Source organism: Atractosteus spatula, chromosome 5, assembly GCF_055471065.1.
Source record: "Atractosteus spatula isolate fAtrSpa1 chromosome 5, fAtrSpa1.hap1, whole genome shotgun sequence".
Taxonomy (NCBI): Eukaryota; Metazoa; Chordata; class Actinopteri; order Semionotiformes; family Lepisosteidae; genus Atractosteus; species Atractosteus spatula.
Window position 1 is genome coordinate 64,038,598 of NC_142710.1, and position 24,119 is coordinate 64,062,716.

Below are 24,119 nucleotides of genomic sequence, written 5' to 3' on the forward strand. Positions count from 1 at the left end.
TACAGTAGAACATTTTCTCTTTCTGTTATTAACACAGGCTGGTTATTCTCCGATGGTTAGGCAAATGTTTCATACGAAACTGTTTAAAAACAGGTAACTGGGGTGCATGCCTTAAAATGCCTTCAAAGATCATGACGTTTTACAGCATGCTTTTTTGTAGTGTTGTTCATCTAAAGGCGAAGGTACTGTACTGCTCAGCTTGGGCTCAATGATTTACAGAGCAACCCTGTAAAGTATTTTAAACTTTAATGGAAGGGGGGAGATTCTAAAGCAAAGCTGCAAGAGAGATATACTGTACTGTACAGGGAATACAGAAAAAAGAGAACCCAAGGGAAAAACATCACTTAAAAGGCACATTTATCTTAGGTGTATCTAATAGTTAGATGCTTCCACCTAAATGCCAGGAGTGTTAGGAAGAATAGACAATACATTGAAGCTACATTATATTGTGTTGAAGCATTAGCATTTGATTGTGATATAATTGGAATCACAGGAGCATGGCTATCAGAGAACTAGGGTGAAAGACATAACCTTAACAGATGAGCATAGTTCCGGAGAGATGGTAAAGATGGGAGAGGAGGAGAACTACCGTAGCACTGCACAACAAAACGAGTATCCAGTTCTGGATGTGAACAGTGCTGTGCTGCCATGCCTCATGGGGCAACTTTTTTATTATTTTAAGTTTTGTACTTGTTTCACTAAAAAAAGAAGAATGTAATTTATAGACCATTGCCAAAAATACCACAAAAGGGTTGCAAAAAAGAACTAATTAAGACCTCTGTTACATAAGGTTATGGAGAAGACACTCAAAATTAGAACAGCAGTAATTATCTGGAAAAAGGAAAAGGTTTTATTGTTGAAATTCACAGTTCACTTGCATCTTCTAGACAAAGTAGACAAGCTTTGAATTTAAACAGGGAGATTATGTGATGTCAAAATTGGATAATGCAAATAAGAATTAATAAAATAAGTATTAGTATTAAACAATTAGTTAATACTTACTAATACAAATGTATAGGGCTTACTAATACTGTAAAGCCCTTTCTGAAAATACTGCACATCATTTTGTGAAACAGCCAGAAATGTCTCCATTGAGTAAGCTTAGAGCCAAGACTTAACACAACCCACTTCCTCTGACACAAATGTGTAGGAAATGTACTTCATTTAATGACCCCAAAAATGCAACAGTTGGAAATTATTCATTGCATTTCATTGAAATTTCTTTAAGTATATAAGGTTTGTTATTTTCTTATAATAATGGGGGAGCCGGAGCCTATCCCAGCAAGCAACAAGCTCAAGGCAGAGCCGACACACAGACACAGACACAGACACAGACACACACAGACACAGACACAGACACAGACACAGAAACACACACAGACACACAGACACACACTCATACCCTGAGCTACTTTTTCCAGAAGCCAAATGACCCTGCCAGTATGTCTTTGGCCTGCGGGAGGAAAGTGGAGCAGCCAGAGGAAACCCACGTGCACATGGGGAGAAAATACGAACTCCACGCAGGCAGCACCCCAGGCCAGGAATTAAAACCGGGGCCCCAGTCACGTTTGCTGTGTCACCCATCATATCAACCTCATTTGTTCAACTGACTCTAATAAGGCACAACTGATCTTTACCCATAATATGCACATCAACCTTCGATACAGAGTATAATCAACGCATGCTATACCAAGTAAAATGCTGCCGAAGAAATGCTAAAAGTCTGACCTACGGTGTATACTGTACTTATCCCTTCTTGCTGAGAGAGAGAGAAGGCACCGAGCCAAGAGCGATCGTAAACATCCACTAAAGGTGTTGATGGCAATACTGACAGACGCATTCCCTGCTCAAAAATTCAAGACAGTGGCGCTTCCTCCCTCTCCCACAAACGTTGCTGCTGGCAGAAAAATAAACGATCGGAGAACGATAACAGAACCCACATCCATCTTTGATCGGGCTTGTTAGAACAATTGAAAGATAACATTCAAGGAATCTGCAGCCAACGTCTTAGCACAATAAACACTGGTTGATACCAGACTTCGTTAAACAGTACAAAAGGATAAGTCATTCGAGGTAAACTGTGTAATAAATGTTTCAATTAATTTTAACTAATCATTTTTATATAACTACCCCTTCCACCTTACCCCCTTCAAATTAGGTCTCTATTGTGTTATGATAATATGAACATTCCAGTTCTTAAACATTAAAAACATAATAACATAAGTTGTGGTTGGATTTGGTAAGGCAGAGTGAGGATGATTTTAATGAGATATACACTAACCTGTTTCTCTTACTGCCTGGATACACTTCAAGGACATCTACATTCCTCTGAGAGAAATAGCAGGGGCTTATCTGAACTCCCCCCTGCTCTTACACTAGTTACAAACAGTCCTCTTAAAGAAATAAGGATCTCTTTCTTTTAATAAACACTTCATCTCGTATACTAAAACATTTACGCTTTTTTTATACTCTGTTATCCAGACCATGAATCAAACGTTCATCTCCAAACGCTCTTTGAGGCATATATTTTAAAGCTGAAACCCAGAAGGTGAAAATCAGTGTACTGCAGTGCAAAGAAGTTCGAATATTATATTCAGCATGTAAAACAAAAAGTGATTAAAAACAGGAGAGCTATGATTAGCACGCTCATCAATATTTGGTTTATTTTAGAAATTATACTCTTGTCTCCTATTCAAGTATGTAAATTCACTGAAGGGGTTTCCAGCCTTCAGCTCAAGGGAAGCCATGACTAAGCTGCAGTGACAGAAATCCAGCTTCTGTTGCCAAGCCTGAACCTGAAAGAAACACGAAACTACAGGTCTCTCATGGGGACCCTTGCAGCCTCATTTCTGTCTTTTTGCAGCCGAAAGCACAGTGCTAAAACCTCTTCGTTAATTTCATTCTAATAGACATACTCCCACGCGCAGACACTGGGAAGAGCATTCTCTCATTCTTGTTAACTCACTCCTTCGCCATCCAGGAAGTATTTCGGACACAAAAAAAAAATCCGACCCTTCAATCTTATTTTGTCACAATGAGGCAGGTTACATTTTCCAGCAGCAGCCATTAAACTCAAAAACTGTGATCTCCAGTACAGTACACTTTTCCACACGCACACTCCAGTGGTGAAATCCAACAAATTAAACCCAGTGGACGTCTTCAGAATAAACAAGTGTGGAAATGCACTTAAAAGGAGACACTTCTTTACCCAGAGGGTTGTGGGAGCATGGAACAAGCTGCCCAGCCATGTTGTTGAGATCCTAGAATCAGCTACTAACTACTGAATAGGCTCAACTGGCCGAATGGTCTCTCAATAATACTATCATGTGTGCTTCTACTCCATTTAGGAGTTATTGAAACCTGACAATTTCTCAGAATATCCAATCCCTCATTGTTTCTTCATTGTAATTCTCCTCTATATACATACAGTACATGTACAGTATCTTCACGAGTTTAAGATATCTTTATAAATTTTAAAAAACGTACACGTACAGTGAGTCTGAAACATCGGTTTAGCCCTAAAACTGATGTATGTGAAGTCTCTTTTAGATCAGATAGTAAAAAAAAAATATTGCCTAGAAAGGCCTTTGCGTTTTCAATATTTCCATATAATAACAGCAAAATCAGAGGCATGGGTATGGAGCAGTGTGTTTAGGCCGGCGCTTTGAGGAGTCCTAGGTTCAATCCCGTTATACCCCAATTTATTGTCCATCAGTGATATTTCTCTTATTTCTACTAAATGCAAAATGAAAACTGTAACATTCTTCCCCTTAAGTGTGCTCTTCCATGGAAAGTATCTTTTTTATGAGAAAATATCTAGAAAAGGTGATATTCTTGCAGCATGACTTGTGAACACGGGTGTGCTAAATTGTTATTTTGCACACAAAATCTAATTTCTTCAGACACTAAAAGAAAGAAAAATCCCATGACTAAGTTTCTCAATGTTTTTTCTTTTTTCATGAAGAAAGGATAAAGTAAGGGCCCAGCAGTAAGTACAGCTTTCAAAACTTGGGATCTATACATAATTCTCACACAACATGCAACACCAATGAAAAGAAACACTGGTTCGATATCTCGTTAGTGAAACCAACGCATATATTTAACCCTACAGTGACACTGACTCACACCCCCTCCCTCTCTCCCAGCTCAAATATCTCCAAGATTCTCTCAGTGCTCATTAAAGAGCTCCTTTTCAATTTAAGGTCAAGAGGGTAACTGTAACCGCATTTCTCCAAGGAAATTATCTTAAAGCTACACCCATAAGCTGCCCTTGAAAATGTCAAACTGACGCGTGTACAGTCAACAAGAGGCTATTGGTTTCACTTGGAAGCCAACGTAGACCTCACACGATTTCTTTAGATAGAGCCCGCTACAGCTGTCAGTTTGCAAACTAACTATAAAAGCTGTTGGAGAATATAGATAATACATAAATATACTATAAATAGTCATACACACAGGAATAGCATAATATTTATATAAAGCTAGCATATTTTTTTTTAAAGGGGGGCAGGGCCTCAGCACAAATATATAACAGTTTTTTAGTACCAGTTTTGTGTACAATGGTTGAAAGCAAATGTCACATTTCAGTTTCTCATTTTATCTCCTCAGCAGGTACACAAAAAAAGTTTTGAGAAATTTCTTTATTCTTTCTGCTAAAGAATAGTCCAGAATTAAAAAAAAAAACGCAAGGCCAGACCTTCATACTTGTTTCATTTTGTTATCCTTCTTACTGTACGTATCCACTAAATCTATTTAAAAACGAGTTGCACAAAGGAACATCCAACGTAAGTTTTTTTTCAAGATTTTCTTTTTTTTTGTGTGCCCTTATACAGTACCAATTTGAAAGTTTCCAAGAAAACATCACCCCTCACTCTCACGGCAAGCTGGAGCAATAGGAAACTTTCTTAAACGTCCTTTTGCCCTCACCAATACCTCAGAGAGGTGGGGTAAAGAGAAATAAAAGATGTGCAAAGACCAGAAAGATAATGAGGCTTTTGGAAAAGAACAGAGACTGGGAAGGGATATCCCTAAACTATAAAGTAGGAAGTATGCATAATGCAACAAACGTTAAACTATAAAACATTTAAAAGATATTACCACAATATGGAAACATTCAGTCCTTCCATCATCTGTAATAAAAGTCTTTTTTTTTTCAGATTTCCTCAAAACATCTTCCAAGTGGAATGATCTTTATACACGTCTCCAAAGCAAGCAGCTTGGGTTTATTTTTGGCTGTGAAAGTTCCAAGATGTTTTTTTTCCCCCTCAGATTGAAGTACAGAAAGACAGAAAAAGATAATCAACTGCCATAATAAATGCCTTTTTATGAGAAAGCCAATGAAAATGGGAAGTGTCCTTCTGATTACACACACCATCTGCAGAGCTTTCCCTGCGCTTGTGATACTGGGATCCTCTGACCTGGTTTACTGGTCCATTTCTGCTTTAAAAAAAGTCACTGGAAGGGTTGAGCATCAATAGGGTGACCAGGGTAATAGGAGAAATGTGTCTGTTTCTGAAATGTTAATGTAGAAAGCAAGAAGCCTGTTTGGAGGGGATTCTACAGAATAATTTTTCAGGAAACAAATATTGAAATAATTATGTTATATAAAACTTTCATTCATTATGACTCCAATCTAATAATAAACTGAAGTTATTATTAAAGAATGTCAGGGGCGTAAAGTCAGCTTTAACGTCATGCAGTGATTGCGTGATGTACGTGACATTGCGCGATGTGACTCTTTGATTAATCAGTACAGTTTTGAACCCGAATGTCTTCAAGGAAAAATGTACAGTCACACTTGTAAACACATTACTGTTATTAGTAGCTTCATGGATTTCTGGAGCCTGGATGTCGCTAATCAGAATTGTCTTCATTCAACTGATTATATTACCGAGACCACAAAAAAATGATAGTAAAATGTTTATATTATACAGTCAGGTGGTTTGTGTTACTGAAGGTGGACTTAATTACTGCAGTTTACATTGGTAACATTTTTGTTACTTTATGGAGCATTTCTAAAAAGAATGTTAAAAAGATTTATTATTTTTTAATTGATAGTCTGAAATTACACTTCTCACAGAAACCATTTTATTTTTACTACTATAATGCAATTCAGATGGTGTTTCACTAAGCATATAATGATCCTTCAGAAATGACAGAAAGAAACCTTCTCAGCTATCTTACCAGCTGTTGCTGCATCTCTCCCTTTAACCTCAGGGTTCGGAAAAACATCTCTGCAAGCTACTCTTAAGAGAAATATTTGTAAGTGCACTGCTAACTAAATCAGAAATCTACTCTCCACCCGTCTATCTTCGTATAGACTCACACACAAGCACAATGAAGTCTGAAATATGTACATGGGATTTAATCAAATCAAAAAACAAAAAATCTGGAAATATAACAATATAAACTACAGAGTTATCCAATAAACTTGGACTGCAAAAAGCCTACGGTATATGATCCCATCTGTTAAAAATCACATTTTAGCTTTACTTCCAAAGAATCCCTACTCCTAATCTTACCAAGGTTTTCATGTCAACAGAGACCAGTGAGGAGTTTGCAAACAACTGACAAAAACTAGAAATGTTGCACCTACTCTATTCTTATTTTACTCTGCTTTATTTTAAACCAAAGTCTGCCCAACACCATCATTTATCAGCGCTATCCCCTAATTCATAAAAAGACGTCATGCGCTTATATTTTTAGACACGCCTTATATTTTTAATGGCACTCAACGTCAAACACATTAAGCTAAAACATCACAATATAAAACTCTATGGAAAGCAATGATACAGTACATTTCAGTAGGAATTATCCCTGTTATAAATCTACGGATTCCATTTTTGGATGGGGATTATTAGTGACAGAGACCGTGCTGGCGAGAATCCTTTTGTCTGGCAGCCAAAGATAACAGGGAAGCACCAAGGCAAGCTAAACCGACATTGTACGAGCTACTGTATCATCAGAGAGCCATATTAGTAGTATGTCCTATGCACGATTATACCACAGCTCTACTGTATATCAGCAAGGAATGGTTTTTTTTACAGGGGGCTGCTCCTACACACCTTGCAAAAACAACGCACTGCACAGCCTCTAATGTTAAGTATTTGACCGGTTCACAGATTTGAAATCGGGCATGTTTAGCTACCAGTCTAGACTGAAGTCCCACTGATAGGCCCAGATCTGTCTGAGCACTCCCACGGACTGACAGGGGAACTTGACCCGTGAGTGTGCTGACTAGGGAAATAGCATTTAAAAAAAAATAGGTACTAGACTATTTCATACTTGTCATTACACTAGATTTCTGTTTAACTATATGGTTTCAGTGCAAGGGGCATTTTTTTTGGTTTCTTCTTTATGTCCAAAATCACAACACCACATTAGCAGACAGGTTTCTTGAAAACACAGTTTACCCCCCAAAAGAATTACTAATTTTATTTGGGTGACACTTTTATGCTAAGTAACTTGCATTTGTACCCTTTTATACAGCTGGGAATTTTACTTAAATAACCCAAGGAATATGCTGTACTTCACTCACAGGTACAACCACAATCACCTAGAATCTGCGCCCACAACCTTCTAGTCCAGGGCCAGAACCCTATTAATTGTTCCACACTGCAATGTTGACAAACACCACACATACTGTACTGTCAATGTTAGTATCCCCCCTAAATTTCCCCTCACATCCTAAGCCACAAAAAAAAGCGTTCTACAAGTGTAATTCGGGCAGCTCAGCTAGCAAGACCCGATATGTTGAACTTCACCGATTGAGTTAATCCTCAGAGGGTGAACTGCGGGGCTGACCAAGACTGAACAAGTCGAGCCTGTTATCAAACACTTTGCCACTGATCTTCTGCAGACAGATATTTTTTTAATTAGAGGCGGGATGTCTCATCTGACTGGGGGCTCAACTTACACAACATTCAGAACATTGTGTGTTCCGAGTTCAGATGGATTCTTCCTATTTCCATGAACAACAAAAAAGCACGACATGTTACTACAGTACATACTGTACTGTACAAGAACTCAATTGTGTGTTCAATAGCTGCTGAGAGTGGTAGAACCTTAATGAACAAATGTGTGTAAAGTTGGAGATCGGTGCTTGTGTGGCACTGCGTACTACTAACCTGGAGGCCAGGCTGGTTGCAGGAGAAGAGAGCAGCAGACAGGATGACAAAGCAGCAGGAAGAAGAAAGGAATAATTGGTAAAGAGAAAGCAGGAGGGGAGGGGAGTGAAAAAATAATTCGCGAACACAGGCCCTGTAAGAACGGGTTAATACAAGCGACAGCAAAATGGTACGCATAAAGCATCACATGATGTCCACTCCTTAACTCCTCCTAAGCTGCTTAATAAAGAAAATAAAGGCAATGTGTCATGCAAAATAAGAGGAAGTTTTTTTTTTCTAAGAATTCTTCAATCTTTATTTGGTGAAAGCTGCTATAGAGAAAATTATTTTACTATGAAGATAGTTACATATAGTAAAAGTGATACATTTTATGCCTTTTGGATTGCAATCTAGAAACTTCTATACTAGAACAGAAATGCAGTAGTAAATGTAAGGCTGTAAATACCACATTCCTTTTCACATGCATGAAAGAGGGCTTATACGGAGCACAGACACCCCTTAACAGACATTTGGACCACCTGCAAATGACTTATTATTTGATAGTAGGAAGCATAAAGGAAAATAAATATTATTTTTCTGAACAAACCTCAAGCATAATTTGGAAAGGAGAACAGACAAAGTAGAAAAAAGAAAGCTAACTATTGATTCTTCTGAATATGCTGACACCTTATTTCAATATTTTTAATTTTAATTTAAATATCAGAGAACTTTAGAAAAGATCAATCCTTAACTTCTTCTTAATGTTTTTTTTTGTTTTTAACTATACATTTAATTAAAATTGTTTGCAAATGCACAGGTCATTTTTGTTCATATGACTTTTGCATTAAATTGTTAAAACATAATAATATTCAAATAAGTTAAATATGATTAGGAATTGCTTTACTAGTTTTTATTGTTTACATGGCGCACTGTACAAAGCATGCCTTTCTGAAAGCCAAGCTAGTTATATAGCACAGGACCAGACGGAGCAGAATCTAGCTAAAGCTAAGGTGTGCAACAGGATACTTCTGAGCCATAATTTACCTTCAAAGAAATAAAAATGTCTAGAAAAAATAAACTAGATATTATAAAGCACTCCCATCAAAGCATTGCAAAACACATGTTGCCCTGTAGCATTTTCTTGGAAAACTGTCAGTTTTTGCTTACAAATCAAATTTTGTTTAAAAAAAACACAACGTTGAGAAATGATTTAGAATTCAAGAAAAAATATTGGCTAACAGCAGCAGTGCTCTGAAAGCCTGGCAATGCCTTGCACAAACAACACTCATAAAAGATGCAAAGCATTGTTAAGAATGTTTTAATAAGATCTGAGTAAGAGTTTGTCATAAGGGCTACAGGCAAACAGCACCTCTCACATTAATTAGCTACCATAATAAAACTGCTAACACTCTCTGCCAGACCAGTTGATTGTGTAGTCTGCTTGGAGATCAGAAGCTACAGTTTTATTTAAAAAAAACGATTAATAATGCAGAAACAAGCAGTTTCCATAATACATCTCATTTTTATTTTACTGTGCACACAAACAGTCTTTTAGATGTGCCTTTTTGGAAAGAAAAATGAATCTTTTTTTATTGGTAACCACAAAAACCATTTTTGGAAAGAGTCTCTTTCAGGTGGATTTGCCTTCTGTTACATTAGTGTTTTATACAGAAGACAGCTGTAGTAGCAACAAAACATTCATCCCTCTTTGCCTCCACACAGGAGGCGGGGAATGACAAAGATGAATTGTTTCAGAGGGGCGCATCCTTTTAAAATACATCCCTTCATCCTTTTACACTGAGTAGCTAGGCTATTCAGTCACATACAATGTGCACATGTATTCTTCATGAAGCAGAATGTGTATTTTTCAAAGCAAAAGGGCGACTAACACAGCAATAATTTATATAAAGATAAAAGAAACATATGCAGACATGCACTTTATCTCATCCTGTATTTGTTTAGTGCCAATGTGAACTGCTTATAGTATCAAGTAAATTAAATGCAGCTCGTGAATTAGAACCAAGAACAAAGATATGGACATTTATTGAGGATCTTGTGTTAGAAAGGGTAGTATAAACCACAAAAAGTGCATTAATCTAGAACTGCTTCAGGGCTTATGAACACAGGGAAATAAATATTCCAAGAAACTTATTAATATTGCCTTAATGTCATGCTGTTAAGCACAGTCATCACTACTTTTGATCCGAGCTGTAGGGACTTGCAAAAGATAAATTAAAAAATACACTAACAATGCTCGTTATTTGCTAATTGACATAGAATCCTTTCATTAGTTGATTCTTTTAAGTACATTTAGCATTTAGCATTACAGTTTAGAATATAAGCAAATTGGTATCCTTAACAAACAGAGTTCCTGGCAGGTGATGAAGCTTGATGATAGCCAAGTAAGAGCACGATGACAGGATGAAAGCCAGTGAAGTAAAAGGCGTGACCAGAAAGTGCACAAAAATAAGTCAAAATACAGTAGATCCAAAACCACTGTGACACTCTTCTCTGTCTCTGCATTATTGTTCATATTTGAAACTTATTATTAGTGACATGTAAGACAGCAGAAAAACTGTAATAACAACTAAAATCCAAATATAAATTCTGGTAAAAGAACGGCTGTACAAGCAATTTAAAAGCAGTCATTTTTTTACTTAATAGCACTGCTAGACATGCAACCCTCAAGCTAATAATAAGCTAATTGTGATAGGCAAAAAAAAAATGCAATTCTGCCCATGTCATCAAAATATATCCATTTCTATAAAAGAGTTGTTTTTTAATTTTTTTAAGTATTTGTGGTATCAAAACTACACTCCATCTCATCAATAAGGGATCACCCAGATGCTATGCAGAAAAGAAAAAGAGAAAAAATGTCATTGAAAAACGAACATGGGACATGTTAGGAAGACGGGCTTTGGCGATCAGTGAGGTCAGGGATTTAAGGGATGATGAAAGCGCTGTCAGCAGTGCTGGAAGGTGCAGGGGTGCACCGGCATGCAGAGCCACAGACACAGAAACGCAGACAGTACGGTCACATGCCAGGGCAGAGCACTCACTTTCCCCAGAAATCCCACATCAGCCCCCCTATTTGCTGTGGGGCGGCTGAGACCGAGAGGTGCTGACCAGAGTGTGCTCTGCCACTGGGCCAGGGGAGACAGACAGGGGGAGAGAGGATGCCGGGGCAGATGGGGAAGAAGGACAGAAACACACAGTTGGTTAAACAAGCCCACCACCCCGCGAGCAGAAGAAAGAAAGACGCAGCGATCCTGTGTCCAGACACTTGAAGGGGACATCTGGCAAACAGTCAGGATGGAATGTTTCTGGATTATAAACTCCATCATATGGCACATCAATGCTATATGGTCAAGTTAGCAGATTGGGTTTCTAGACAGGATTCTCAGAGCTGTTTTATCTGTTAGTGAAAACTTCCCACTGGAGCACAGCCATTGCATGCTTTTCTTCACTGGTCACACGACGGAACAGAGGATATTCCTGGAAATTCTCAAAGCCTGAAGAAATCTTTCCTGTATTTATTTCCTACTATTTGACTTTATATAATTAGCAAACTCTTGCATGTGAGACTTTGACTACAAACACGTTGTACGACATTGCTGTGAGACACATAAATCCATGTCCATGACCGAGAATAATAAATATAATCTTTTTATTCTTTATGAAGGATACTTTTGTCAAGTGTTTTACGCAGGAGCTGATTACTCAAAATGTGAAACTTGAACTGAAGCCCCAGAAGCAAATGAAAAGCCTGTTTATATTCTTGAGATGATTTCAAGACTGTATTTTTATTTTAGCATTAGCATTCAAGTTCAAAATATTATTAGAATAATTCCAAAATAATCAAATTCAGATATTGTCTAAACGAGCCGAGAAAGCCAGTACTTAATACTTCGGCTTGAAGCCGCTTGGCTGAGGAAATTCCAGCACTGATCTGCAGCCACAACCCCTCCCACTTATGAGGAATGAACCAGAGAGGCTGTTGCAAGGGTGAAGTTGGGGTGGAGGAAGGGAATTTTGAAAAGATGCGCATAGACTTGTGGGCAGCCAGCAAGGTTTTACAAATACAGGGGTGGAAGTGAGAGATTAAAATTTGACCTCCTTCCGAGTTGGTGTTAAATAAAACCAGTTATCTCAAAATAAAAAATTCAGATTCACTGCTTACTATAACTACAGTACCTTTACTGTTTCTTTATAATATCAATGGTGATATTTCAATCAAGATGTGCTTGTCTGCAACTTACTGTACCAAGACATATTCTGGCATACTGCTCGCGAAGGGGAATTTGACATAGTTCAATGCTGAAAAACCTTGAGGTACTGTCCTAGTGGAGCAGGTCTTCTGCCAAAAACCCCCAGTTTTGGACTATTCCAGGCTTCTACAGAGAAGCAGATTGCTGTTCGTAACATGCAATAGTGCTCCCATAGCTGTTACAGGGCAATTAAAGTCTATTTATTAATCCCTCATTATTTTACTTTCTTATTGCTGGAGTTTCCCAGTTCTTTAAATCTGTTGGCTACATCAGTGCTGACAAATGACCTGTCAGATTTACATAGCATTCATCTATTCAGACTATACGTCAGGAGGGACTGTATTACAATCCCATTTTTTAGAACACCTGAATATAACCTTAAATTAGATTAATGGTTAACAAAGCTCATTTTTTCTGCACCTGGCTCAAGCACTGAAGCATCAGTCAGCTACAGTACATGCTAAGACAATTTGGCAAGAAAAATCCGTAATTTGAATGAACCAAGATTCAAATCTATAAATCAGCAAATAATTGTACATTCTTTTGCCAATAAAAAAATCTATTTTTTTCAGATCAGGTGCTATGATATCCCAGAATGTGTTCTGGCTTGTTCTCAAATTCCATAAACCAATCACAGTTGTAATCAGCACTGTTGATTATATCACAAGCATAAGACACGATCAAGTTTATAATCCTGTGGGTGTTAACAGAATATAAAGAAACCAACACATTTATTGCAGGCATCCAAATTAGAGGAAGCTCATGTTATTGTTCTTCAGTAATAAACAACAAAAGGGAACTTTTTATATCTCTTAGGACATTTCATAGGAAAAAACACAATTGATTTGATATATTTTAATTGTATACGTTTCATTTCTTATTCTTCAACAAACTATACTTTAAATACTTTATCTCCTAAGAAACAATTTCCCATGTTTTGTGAAACACACTTTTTTCTTCATAGTCCTTTTGGTTTTGAAGCAAAAGTTTTAAATAAATATTGGATCTCATTGCAGAGATTGATCAGTTTCAGAACTATGGGTAAGAGCTTTAACAGCACAAACACCGAAAATATCACCAACAAGAACATAAAGGATTATTGACACAGACAACCTCTTAATAGGAAAATATATGTGCTAATCCTCTGTGAATCACATTAACTGCACTGTTTTGTAAACTACAGGAAATGAAAAGAAAATCATTCCTTCTGTCACTTCTTATAGCAATGGCCTTTTACAATTGCATAAACTGAGAAGGATAAACCTGAACATTTGTTGCAAAAGCAGGAAAACCCATCAGAAAGAATACTAACTCATGCAGTAGTTATTCAGTACATACTGTAGTTTCTCCCACAAAAGCATCATTCACACATTCAGTAAATCTACTCATCACAGTATATGACTTGTGAACAGCTGTAGAATTGAGTATAACGCAGATGCAGAGTAAAACACATAAGGAAAAAAGATAGTAATTGAAGGTATTTTCTTCTGGCATTGAAATAGATGTGCTGAAAGCATCACAAGGTCATATATGTTAATGAAAGGGTCTGAGAATTGAAAACAGCATTTGTCTGGCAAGCAAACTGGTTAGCCCAAATGAAATGATGCGTAGACTGTTAAAGATTTTCCTTTAATGATCTTAAAGCTTCCTTTTCAATAGCGCAAAGGTCTTGCTTATTAAACTTCAAGGCAGTAGTAGTGTTTTGCAGCAACTATTTCCAAATTATCATGTTGGATACCAGCCACAATCTAAATGTACCCCATTTACTTCAAATAAATACATGAACAAACACACCATTTGTAACCCTATTTTCCAAACCAAACAAATGGTATTCTCACTGAACTTCTTTAGGGTAACATGCTTATTGACATGAAGAAATGCACAACAAAGGAGAGAAACTCGTGCACAAAATGAATGCAACATTTTTTCTCTCTTTTTTAAGAATCCCAAAACAACAGGGGGCACATACTCGACATGCATACTCACCCAGGTCTGCCAATGAAAAACACAACACAAACAAAACATAAATAAATACTAATATTTGTAAAGATGAGTGATTAGACTACACTATTCACCACCAAACCATGTAAACCTTGTTCTTAACAAAATAAGAACAAAAATGCATGGTACAATTTACAAAGGCACAATTCTCCAGGCACACAGTGATTGCAATGGAAACCATTTCTTCTGATGATGATGTGTGCTCAGACAGAAATGTATGCACATTTTTTTTTTACCTCATCACTTTTTCTTTGGCTTAAGGATGAAGCTCAGAATCAAATGGATAACCCTTGCGGACTTTTTAAACTGTGATTAATATCCTTGGAACAATTAAAAATGGCAAAAAAAACCCAACAAATACAGCCCTACGAATGTACTCTTGCTTAAGGACAAGCAGATAATTGTTAGATCCCTGCAAAATCCATTTCATCAAAGCAAAGACAACTTTATTGGAATTTAGATTCGAGCCCCCGTTTTTTTTTGTTTCTGATATTATTCTGTTATTTGCTGGAAGCACCTACATTTTTGTTCAGCCAAAACCAAAAAAAAGGTCCGAGCCCATAAATCATTTTGCTCACCCCGAAAAGATAACAGCGGAATCCTGTTACCTTTCCAGCTCTGCTATCTTCTTGTCCTTGTCATTCTTCTCTGTCTCCACTTCCCTGAGGATGTCCAGAAGTCTCTCCACCTCTGCCTGGCACTTCCCAGACTCCTCCTTGTAGAAAGCCACCTCTTTCTCCAGGTGCTTGACCTTGTTGACAATCTCGGGGTTCACGCGCGCTGCCTCCTCTGCCTCGTGAGCCTTTTGACACTTCACGCGAAACAATTACAGACATTTAAGAAAGAGAAAGGAGCGCATTAGTCACGGTATGGTACGGCCCTGTGTCGTAATCTGCTTAAAACTTAAATTGTCTTAAAACTCAAATGGATCAATAATCAAAGGTATAATTGTTGGTTCATGTTTTTTAATTATTAAAAATACTGCTAAAACTTGTTCCTGACTACCAGAGTGCTAACAAAAACATCACACTAATCTTGCTCTGCATTAATGATGATTTGAAAATGCAAAAAAACAGACTTTACTAAATCTGCTCTATTTTCCTGAATGGCTACTGAGGACCCAGTATTTCCAGACGCTCTATCAGATCCTAAGGAAACATTTAAATTTTTTCATTTTGATTTTGCAGCAGGTAATCTGTGGCAGGAGAGACCTGTGAAACTGGCCGTTTGAAAGATAAGTGAGAAAACTGAATCTGTCCAGTTTGGTATTCCCTGATAAGTCCCAGCCTCGGGGATTTCTGCAGTAAGCTATCCATTCTTAAATTATGTTTCAGTCTTTATAATGTTTAGTGAAAGTACTGTAAAACAAGTTCAGATACTCAAAAAACAATCTGTAGCATCTCGTACAATTAAAACATGTACAATCAAAACGTAAGGACGTTAATGACCTTATTCTTGTCTTTCGTTTCCATTACATCCTTCTGAATAAACAAGGAATACCAGGTTTCTGCAGTGATTTCAGTGCAACAAACTACGGACAATTGCATTTTCAAAGTTTCTGGGGATACAAAATGATTAGCTGTGAAGGGTTTGTCTGCACATTCTTGAAGGAATAACATGGAACTGTTCGTAACCTAATCAGATGGGTATAATATGCGTAATCATAAATTTAATAATATGGTCAGTGACATTACAAAAAGAATCCCTTTAAATCCTTTTTGTGAAAATTAAAATATTTCAGCTGTTTCTTACTTTTTTGCCTTCTTTTAAGAATTCAAAATTAACCATTCTAAAAGTAATTTCTAGATTTTGTTTTTTGGACACTTTTAACGAATGCAGTATTTCTCAGTGATTCCTTTTTTGCACTGCCACTTGGCTTGCAGACAAGAATTTAGTACTTTGAAATACAGTACGTGGCAATTAAGGTTTTCTCAGTCGGAACTGAGCTGGACTTTTCCTAATTTACAATCACGATCAGCACCAAAAAAGGACGTACTGTATACTGTTTGAGACCAGACTTTCTGGTTCAGGTGTAAACTCAATTCCCCTGAGGACGGCCAAATACTATGAACTAACAATTATACCATACAGTATCATTACAAATGTCTTTTTAATGCTTTTTTAACGAAGTGATTGTCAGGAACAATTCTGAGAGACAAATCACACGATGTCAGTAAATGACAAACACACAAGACCGCACAAGAACAGAAATGAGAGTGAAGAGGGGACAACATGCACAGACACTGGCAAAATCCTTCAAACAAAAGTATCACACAAACCAGCTACTGTACAGTACACTGCAGCCAAAGTATCACACAAGTTTGGCTGAAAAAAGGCACAGCGAAAGTGAAAGTAAACAACAAAAAAAACACAATTGACATGGCATAGCTTAGCCTACCGCAGAGTTCCCATCATTCCTACTTGGCGTCTTGAATGAGCAAGCAAAGAGAAGACCGAGGCAAGCAAAGCAATGAAAAAGAAGTTGCTTTTTAAATGATGCGTGCATGGTGAAGAGACATGACAACACTGCTACTCTGATTATGCTCGACAGCCTTTGCAATGGTTTCATTTTTAAGGGCAAAAAGAAACGGTCGCAAATCACAAAAATAGTGGTTATCTGAACAGATAAAGAGCATCAGTAGCTCGATTTAAAAACAATATTGACACAAGCTCTCTATTTTTGGCGTGTAACATACATTTAAGCATGAGGATTAGAGAACAGGCTGACTGTAAAATGTCTCTGAGCCTAATCTTGACTCAGTATTTTGATTTTTTTTTTAAGAGGTGAGGAAAAAATGTTTCCTGTGACAAAAAGACTTTGTTTATTTTTTGGCTTTTAATAGGATTACTATTAAAGTATTACTATTAAGTATTACTCAAGGTATCTTGAATGTATTATGAAGCTGAACCTCTCTCATGCTTTTTTAGTATTTTCAAGAGATATCTTATATTGGTTTAATGCTGTATAAACATCTTAACTGTAGACACCCTTCTGATGATTCTTCTTACATTTCCTAAAGAAAGTGTAGAAGAAAGTCCTTAATGCTCTCTTTTATAACTGACAAACAGGACTTGCCTGACAGCTTGTACTGACCATTTGACAGCAATGCCTTAAAAGCACTGAATGTAGTATTACAGTATGTTCTGTCTAAGCATCTACAGTACTTCTCAGTGCAAGCATGTGGATTGTTTTTAGGGACTGGGAGTCTAAACGTTTTGTCTGGGTGGTTATTTTTCCTTAAACCCTACTGACAAACAAATCATCGGAAAAAAAAGTGACTTCTACAAGAGTCATAAAAAAGCATTTTGATGGATTCAAAACCATTGTAGAAGTCAGCTCAGTTGTGAGAGTGTGGGAAGGGTCTGATACTGCAACATGGAAAGGGAATCTTTTGTGTGGACTGTTACAGATAGGCTCAAGAGACCAAACGCAGAGGTTGTCCAAGGCTGCTTTTAATAAAAGCTTTTTACTATTTCAGACCCTTCAACTTTTCTTTTGAATGTATAATTCTAAAATGAAAACCATATTACTGTAAAATGAGATATATAGATCCCACCTGATATAAAGGAACAGCCTGTAAAAATGACAGAAGTGAAATGTTTGCAGAATCCGCAGTCCACACATCCAGCAAGCTTATTTTATTTGATTCAGCAAAAAGGCTGCCCACTAGTTATCTAATATTAAAATATTGTAGAATTAAAAAATTAAAAATTACTGTTTAAAATATGTTCTATGTTTGGTAGGAATTTGATTTATATTCCATACATTAGAATGGACAAAAAAGAACTACTTTACCTGAGGGCCTTGATAGTTTTTTGTGGTTTGATTTTTCACTTCACATGTGCAATACACTGAGGTTCCTATTGTCAATATCAGATCAGTTTTAAGTCCGTGCTTGCTACTCACAACCTCTGTGTTAATGGACCTTTAACTTACTATACTTAGTAAACAAAGTCTCTTGAGTATATCTACAATTACCAGTTTTAGCATGCACCAGTCCTTAAAAAGGCCTAGCAGATTTAAAGGCAATAAAATCAACTGTTCCTCCCAAAACTTAAACTCATCCTGTTTTTTTTAAAAAGGCCCTGGAAGTCTACATAGGTCATGCCCTTCTAGTGAGACTAAAACACTTTGTGGTGACCATCATCAATAAAGTTTCTAGTCTCTATACCAAGGCCTTGGGATATAAATATCAGGGCAATAGTTCCTCATGCTTTCTTATGTTACAGAGGGCAATTTTCAGAAACAACTTACGGGATTGTACATCTGATTGAACAACTGCTCTGCTTGCTACATTGCAAAGTTGGGGAAGGATGATGCACAGACAGGAAAAGAAGGAAAGATCCAGGAGAACAGCGTTAGCTTGGCAGATCTACTGAATTTCCACAGAAGAGCTTGTCATTAAAAAGCAAAAGTTCCAGTGTCCAAACGCTGCACAGTGAAAATGCGAGGCATTGGATGTTGATTTTAGCTACTTCAAAAAAAAAAAACAAGTTAAAAATTTTTAAGATTCGTGTTGCTCTTTTTAATCCAAACAACCCATGATAAGAAAGCTGCCCGAATTTGATGATACATTAAGTGCTGGCCTCAAGACTGAATCACTGCAAGGACCTCAGACTCATCAAGTGTGCTTTGCAGTCCGAAACAATAAGAGTTTTGTTCTCTTTTATCTTGACATATACTGTATTGTTCCAGATTTCAAATGATTGCTGTTACTATCCTCATCATTATCATTACACAGTAATGTCTGAAGGGATAACAGAAATAAGAGTGGTATGATCTTATTACTTTGTCTAACTACCATTCACCTCTGGGCATTGCAAGCATATTAGCAAAAGAAGTAGGATTAAGAGGAGAACCCAAGCTTTGGATCACCCTGGGTCAAACAGCTCCACACAGCTCATGTAATTGATTTATTTAAAGCAAATGCTATTTGCAGAAGGCACGCCACATTTACCTCACGCAGTGTTATTATTAGAGTTGTTACATAATGAAGAACACCGCTCTGGATTGCTATGAATGTTAACAACATCAAATTTGTTTTCCCTTAAAGATCAAAAGCTCCTAACGTTTGATATAAACGATGACATGCTGTTTAAAAGCAGTTATGCACACCATTTTGTAATCTGTAACAAAAGGCACATTCTGCATTTTTTTCTATTTGTCTTCTACCATCATATTGGTCTTTAATATTAAAGCTGGCTAGTTTTTGACTTAAAATCCCTCTGCACATATAATTTTTATTAAATATCCTTCAAAAGCAATAACCACAACAAGATCAACTTTAATATAAACTTGCTGAATTTTAACGTCTTCAACATGATTACAATTCTATAATTAAATATAGTGCCTTGCACATGTTTTAGCATTTTGCATTCCTCATTTGTCATCTAATCTATTATCCTCAGTTTGCAAACACTTCTTGAAGTGAATCAACAGAGCTGATTTCTTGTTTATAAGTGGTGAAGTTCCCTCAGATCCGAAGGGGCAGACGAAAGCGCAGTGTAAGTGAAGGCTCAGAACAGTCACATGCACTGGTTGTTTGTTAAATGTACTGAGCATTCAGTCATCTTACTTCAGTCATGTGGATGAAATTTCTTCTCTTACACCACAAATATCCGTCCTGGGAAAGTGAACCTCAACAGCCATGCAACTAAGTTGGACGATGGCCACTTGCACTTTTATTTTTTTTTCATTTATAACATTATCTTTTCTATTTACACAGATGTTAAAAGTTTTTACTTATTGTATTACAATTATCAGGTCCTTTAATCTAGTGTTCCGTGAGAAATTGTGCCTTTTTGTATATCTACAAACAAGGGGAGGGCGGACTGAGCTCAAAAAAGCCACCTTTCGGGTCATTCTGGAATGGAGGAATGCATTTCATATTTGCCATGCATTATGGCCAGGGCTCATTTCAAGGCCCCCTTGAAATCCGTTCAGATTAAGCATTTCGTTTCTGTTTAATCTAATAAAGCATGCCCATTCACCTTTAACCCACTTCACGTTACTTTTTTTTATCAATGCTCAATTTATTATATACTCTACCTCTACCTTTAGAAATTAAAAATGAGCTGAACTAATCATGTGACTGAAATCACTGCGAGCAGAAATAGTCTTTGTGGCAAAAGTCACGCAAGTAAGGGGCCATGAGCACAACCAATAAAAAGAAGGAACATTTCTCTGCACTTTAATCTAGTCCTTTAACTACTACTGGGTTAAAACAAAAAAGCACAGAGCTGACTATTTTATTAAATGGTTAATGGGCTTCTGCATGCAGTTGTATTTGCCAGTTCTTACATGTGATGTGAAGATCCTTACTGGCTGTTGTTTTTCTTTTTCATTTTAAGGAGTTTACAGTGCCACATTTCTCAGACTTTAGTTTTCCTGGTAAATCTGAAACATCCATTTACTTATTCCATTAACTTTCAGTATCAAACTCTTGTATCAAACAGTGATATTCTAGACACGAATCCATGGATTCTCTTGAACGGCTAAAGCAATCAATAGGAAACGAATGCCTTTCAGTGGCAAGACTCTGCTGGTGAGCCTTCCACAGCGACACAGGTCTGTTTTTATTGTAGCTTATTCCTAACTTAAGTGGAAAAACATGTCTTGCATTTCCAGCATTACGAACTAACCTGGGTCATTCGCTGAAAGAAACGCAGGCAAACACAATGAGCGGCAACATTCATTTGGAAATTGCTGAAAAGTCCATTTGCATTTCATTTGAAATCTATCATTTCAAAATTCCACACAAATGCAATTAAGATCCAACTGCAATGTACAGATCAGCTCCAAAATAATACTGTTAAAAGATTACAGATAAATTCAAAGTAAAACAGAACCAGAATTCTGTAAAGAATGTAGTACTATTTATAAGCGTTTTTGTTAGACATGCTCATGAAAATGTGCACATATTGTACAATACAAAACACTTCTTATTTCATTCAGTTTTATATGAAACTTGAATAGCCCTCTGTATGACTAAAATACAGTCCATTTTACAATTTTCTAAGGTGATTTAGGTTCCTGCTGTCCAGAACAGATTTCCAGTTGAGGGTCTTACACTGTCTTTTGAGATAATGACTAAGTTTAACTGTAAAGCAGTTTTACGAAATGGAATAACATTACAAGTGCCCATGGTCCTTTAATACAGGGGCAATGAATGGATAATATGCATATAATTATTGCCCTAATCAAGGAATTCCTTCAGTGAGGACTACAAAGACAAATATTACATAGCCTAAACATTAAAAAAAATCTCCAAAATGCAGCAATAACCAGGATTATGAATAGCATAGTACTGTATATTTTCGACACCCCCACATGCACTCACACTGTTTGCACTCAGCTCAGGTCCGAAGGAATTCCTTCTTTATCACTTGAAGATCAGCTGGGGGAGCCATACCGTATGTTCACACAAACTTCCCTTGGACACCTCGATAACTCGACAACTGCCTCAAAACAAAGGCATAACCTAACAGTTCAAATATTTCTCCTTGTAAAAGCTTAGGCCTCCACAGATATAGTACACACCTCAGTATACTTTCAATGGGGCCTGTTTGCCCGCTCCTCTGAACTGACAAAGGGATTCAGTTCTGGAATGCTGTTCCATTTGTTTGGATTGGGAATAAGAGACTGGGATATCGAATCAAACAACAGTCTTGAGTCAGGTGTGCAGGACTGTGACATGAACAATGGGATTCCTTAACAGAAACCTGAATATCACCACTTTCACTACAACAGGATGGCCAAATGTAACACTTTCAAAGCAGTACACAACATTTGTATTTTGTGTATTTTTTTCTCATACTATTTCAATTATTGTGCACGTTGGTTGTTCCTTCGATGGTACATTAGTTCTGCATAACTATCGCATCCTACCTTGAAATCATACTGTACCAATTAATGAAAACATTTAAAAATGCTTTCAAAATGTCTAGATATCGTATATGAATCAGCCGTTTTAAGATGGGATATTATAAAAAATATATATGGCTTCTCTCATGTAACCATTCATTTTTCATTACTTGAGGCTTTGCAGGAATTCAACCAGTGACTGAAAGTCATCCAGGAAGTCATAGGATCCTTTTTCCCAACAAAGATGAACAACGAAAAATGGATCACAGATTAATGAGAAAATTAAGTGGCAGCTTTCTTTGGGTTGTGATTGGACCATCTTCAAGGACAAGGCTCGTGTACATTGTATACACAGGGCTGAACAAACATCTTTTCCTTCTGTCTAGTGATATCTGCAGAATTGCCTTGGAGATCCTTTAAACAAAATAGACAGCACCCTGCATTAATTGAAACGGTCATTTTCTCTCCAAATTGCTCTGTTTTCAAAAGATTGCTACCCATTAGATTCCCACACCTGTCAAAGTGCTGCTATGCTTAACATGATCACTACATAATATATTAAGATAATGGCATTATGTACTTTAAAAAAATCAAGCCTTAAAAGAGTATTCTATCAGACCTAGGTAGAATAAAATGGTTTGTTTAGCCCTGCATATAACAGTTTATACTACAGAAGACTAAAGAGGAAGAGATTCAAACCAGCAGACATGGATATTGGTACAGACGGACCCTCAAATGTCTAGGCAGGTTACATACTAAGGAAGGAAAAAAACAGATGCATACTGTACTGTACAGTTATGCATGTCTGATCAAAAACACAAGTTTAAGTTATAATGAATATGTTCAATACTGAAGTATCTCAAAATTAGTTTTACTATTAGGTTTTATAAAACGATGGAAAACATCACATTTTTTATTTAGTGCAATAGCATTAAAAGTATTTCAGTACAGCTCCAGTCAAGAACATGTGATTTTCTACATGACTTGCTTAAGAAGCCCTGAAAAGAAAGAACTGCAGAATGAAAAATGAAATCACTTACTCAGTAGAAACTAGTAATACAAAATCAAAATTGTTATTTTTTAAAAAAAGCATAAAAACAAGCAAAAATACTAATACTAATAGTAAAACAGCTTTTGAAAATGCTTTTGTCTTTTACAGAAATTGCGCACAGCAGAGCCCTGGAATGGGAAATCTTAAATACAAGAGGAAAAAAGGTACAAACTGACAGAGACAGCAGAGATGTAGAGGAGGGTCAGTCAAACAGAGCAATGTTAAGGTGAGAGAGAATGGAAATCAGGGAGGACATTTCTTTATTTCCAAAATGGTGTATTACCTTCTTCACAGACAATGGCTTTGCAGTATATAGTTTGAAACATGAAAATGTATTTATTTTTCACATTCCACAATAACATCCGAACAGGTATCCATAACACATGTGACACTTGCAAAATAGGCAGCCTCCTTCCAGAGTCTAGCCACGATTGACACATGGCAGGGAAAATGACCAGCCAGCCAAAGGAAGGTACTGTAGGCAAGAATGTTTTCCCTCTTGGGATTGTATTGTGGAACAGCAACTTCATTTCTATTGCACTTTACACACTATTGCAGCAACAAACCTTTCCCAAACAAAGGTAATTTGGGGAATACATGATTTAATTTTTCTTAATAAGAACGATTTTAACGCCACAGAACTGGTAGGAGTCTCTCTTTATGTAGGAAATATGAAAACTCTGAAACAGAATTCTACTAAGACTGCAATTTTTTTTTCTCCTGTATCTCCTTGGGATTAAAACAAAAACAGGAAAGAGGACTTTTTTTAACCTTTATTTCTGATTACCCAACATCATTTGTCCTGGCACCCTTTGCGGTATCCTGAAACC

At 36.9% G+C, this 24,119-nt stretch overlaps 1 protein-coding gene across 1 annotated transcript in view; it reads right to left on the bottom strand.

The window, feature by feature from the left end:
- LOC148835458 (ERC protein 2) overlaps nucleotides 1-24,119 on the bottom strand; it is a 303,333-nt gene that overhangs the window by 153,871 nt on the left and 125,343 nt on the right. Inside the window, exon 12 of the mRNA XM_088916570.1 lies at nucleotides 14,983-15,185. Coding sequence (XP_088772696.1) covers nucleotides 14,983-15,185 — 203 coding nt within the window. The remainder of the gene's footprint in view (nucleotides 1-14,982; nucleotides 15,186-24,119) is intronic.